The 3,267-nt window shown below is 47.9% G+C and overlaps 1 protein-coding gene across 3 annotated transcripts in view; it reads left to right on the forward strand.

Annotated features, from left to right (window-relative positions):
* Positions 1–2,696, forward strand: part of elovl1b (ELOVL fatty acid elongase 1b) — a 68,998-nt gene extending 66,302 nt beyond the window's left edge. For all 3 annotated transcript variants that reach the window (XM_084309413.1, XM_084309415.1, XM_084309414.1), the window contains one exon: positions 1,892–2,696. In XM_084309413.1, the coding sequence (XP_084165539.1) occupies positions 1,892–2,221 (330 nt within the window). In that variant the 3' untranslated portion in view covers positions 2,222–2,696. The remainder of the gene's footprint in view (positions 1–1,891) is intronic.
* The last annotated feature ends 571 nt before the right edge of the window (positions 2,697–3,267 follow it).

Here is a 3,267-nt window from a genome sequence, read left to right on the forward strand (position 1 = left end):
AGAAGCCTTGCATCACGTGTCCCCTCCGGTACACGAGGAGGCAGCCTGTCACATCTTTTCACCAGACAGCACGGACTCTCAGTGGCGAGGAGTAACGCGTGGGAGGCTCACGCTGCCCCCGATACTTCCTGTCTCTGCTGTGCAGGCGTCACTCAACCGACCTGTAGGAGTCGCTGTCCACAACGTCCAATCCCCACCCACCGGCTTCCACCCGCTGACTCTGCCAAATGAGCCAGTATGACGGCCGGTCCAAGTCGAAGGCAACGCTGAGACTGGGATTCGATACTGGAGTCTCTTGCATTGGTGACGAGCGCAATCTCCGCTACGCCACCCAGCCGCCTTTGATTCAGATTATTTTATTGTCACAGCTTTTTTAAACGCACATATATTCATAAAAACGTGAGATGCTTGTTTTTCCCGGCTCCTCAACCGTCTGTAGATTTGTAAACATAATACACAACGTATATTCTATCTATAACCGAAAGGTTAACCTTCTGTAGTGTGTAACCCTTTTGTAGTGTGGTAGTGAAAGGTTAACCTTCTGTAGTGTGGTAGTGAAGGGGTTAACCTTCTGTAGTGTGGTAGTGAAAGGTTAACCTTCTGTAGTGTGGTAGTGAAAGGGTTAACCTTCTGTAGTGTGGTAGTGAAAGGGTTAACCTTCTGTAGTGTGGTAGTGAAAGGGTTAACCTTCTGTAGTGTGGTAGTGAAAGGTTAACCGTCTGTAGTGTGGTAGTGAAAGGTTAACCTGCTGTAGTGTGGTAGTGAAAGGTTAATCGTCTGTAGTGTGGTAGTGAAAGGGTTAACCTTCTGTAGTGTGGTAGTGAAAGGTTAACCGTCTGTAGTGTGGTAGTGAAAGGGTTAACCTTCTGTAGTGTGGTAGTGAAAGGTTAACCGTCTGTAGTGTGGTAGTGAAAGGGTTAACCTTCTGTAGTGTGGTAGTGAAAGGGTTAACCGTCTGTAGTGTGGTAGTGAAAGGTTAACCTTCTGTAGTGTGGTAGTGAAAGGTTAACCTTCTGTAGTGTGGTAGTGAAGGGGTTAACCGTCTGTAGTGTGGTAGTGAAGGGGTTAACCTTCTGTAGTGTGGTAGTGAAAGGTTAACCTTCTGTAGTGTGGTAGTGAAGGGGTTAACCGTCTGTAGTGTGGTAGTGAAGGGGTTAACCGTCTGTAGTGTGGTAGTGAAGGGGTTAACCTTCTGTAGTGTGGTAGTGAAAGGTTAACCTTCTGTAGTGTGGTAGTGAAAGGTTAACCGTCTGTAGTGTGGTAGTGAAAGGTTAACCTTCTGTAGTGTGGTAGTGAAGGGGTTAACCGTCTGTAGTGTGGTAGTGAAGGGGTTAACCTTCTGTAGTGTGGTAGTGAAAGGTTAACCTTCTGTAGTGTGGTAGTGAAAGGTTAACCGTCTGTAGTGTGGTAGTGAAAGGTTAACCGTCTGTAGTGTGGTAGTGAAGGGGTTAACCGTCTGTAGTGTGGTAGTGAAGGGGTTAACCTTCTGTAGTGTGGTAGTGAAAGGTTAACCGTCTGTAGTGTGGTAGTGAAAGGGTTAACCTTCTGTAGTGTGGTAGTGAAAGGGTTAACCGTCTGTAGTGTGGTAGTGAAAGGTTAACCGTCTGTAGTGTGGTAGTGAAGGGGTTAACCTTCTGTAGTGTGGTAGTGAAAGGTTAACCTTCTGTAGTGTGGTAGTGAAGGGGTTAACCTTCTGTAGTGTGGTAGTGAAAGGTTAACCTTCTGTAGTGTGGTAGTGAAAGGTTAACCTTCTGTAGTGTGGTAGTGAAAGGTTAACCTTCTGTAGTGTGGTAGTGAAAGGGTTAACCTTCTGTAGTGTGGTAGTGAAAGGTTAACCGTCTGTAGTGTGGTAGTGAAAGGGTTAATAATAATGAATGTGTTCCTCCCCCAGACCCAGTTCGTCCTGGTGTCGCTCCACGCCACCCAGTGGTACTTCATGGAGAGCTGCGACTACCAGGTGCCTCTGTTCCTGCACCTCATCTGGATGTACGGCACGTTCTTCTTCGTCCTCTTCTCAAACTTCTGGTACCAGGCCTACGTGAAGGGGAAGCGCTTGCCGAGGCAGGAGGACGGTAAAGCCGGCGCCAACGGCCGAGCTGCGCACGCCGCCGGCGGCAGCAAACACCTGGAGAACGGCAACGGTCTCAACCACGGAGCCGCCAACGGCTCGGCTCACCACGAAAACGGCAGCGCCCACACGGGCAAAATGAAGAAGGCCTAGACACTCTCTCTCCACCGAGAGGAGCACAGGACCACCACAAACTGCTACCATGCATTCCAAAGACGTTGTTTTTACATGAGTGTTTTTCTACATGAAACATGTGAAAATGACGCGGTCAATGATTTCCACATTCGGGGTCCGACATTTGGTTGTTTGTTTGTTTTGGGTCTTGTCCTCCACAATGTATGAAGAGAAGATGTTTTGACCTTTATGTTCTATCTTCTTCACTGATGTTGCCTTCAACCTCACTGTTCAGTATCACCAATGGTTCTACCCTGACCTTGTCCTTTTGACCCCCCCCCCTGTGGACAGATGACACTGTACAGTTTCTATCATCAAACTTGAATAAGCCTTTGTAAATAGTTTTACAACCCAACAACTAATGGTATTGGTATATGCTTCAGAATTTCAAAATTTTGTTACATTATCTATTTATAATTTAAAAACAAAGCCAATAAATTCCATTTTAATTGTACCTCGTCTCACCTCTGACTTTAGCGCGTCGTCCTTCTAAGGAGCTTAAATGAATAGCACAACGTGCAAAGACTTCGAGAGACAATGGACGTGGTTTTTGGTCCCGTGGTGGATGTGATCCAAGGGGACGGTTTCCTCCACAGTAACTACAGCACTTAGCGAGGCTCTGTGTCCACAGGACGCGTTCTGTTTCCAAGTATGAATGCCGGCCTGTACTGTCGCCTCAGCCATCTCAAGTATGTCAAGCGTGTAGGAGGTAAACAAGAGAGCCATTCTGCTTTGTTTGAAGAGATGCATCGGAAAGCTGCAGAGCGAGAGAGAGAGAGCCTTCCAGAATGGATCAGTACCCGGGCCGGCCGTCGGTCGGTCGGTCGGTGGGGGAGGAGGGGGGGGCCTGGTTCAGGGTTCGTCCGGTTCAGAGTCGAGGTAGTTTCACTCAGAAGGCTGACGTAAGGCGCCCGTCAGACTGCCATTATCGAGATGATCAGATATATGGAGGGATTTACAGATTGGCTGCATGTGACATGTGTAGCGTCTTCCAGCAACTAGACGCTGCAAAGCTTCCGTTTTAG

Source organism: Notolepis coatsorum (assembly GCF_963971535.1).
Source record: "Notolepis coatsorum genome assembly, chromosome: 3".
In the NCBI taxonomy this organism is placed as follows: Eukaryota; Metazoa; Chordata; class Actinopteri; order Aulopiformes; family Paralepididae; genus Notolepis; species Notolepis coatsorum.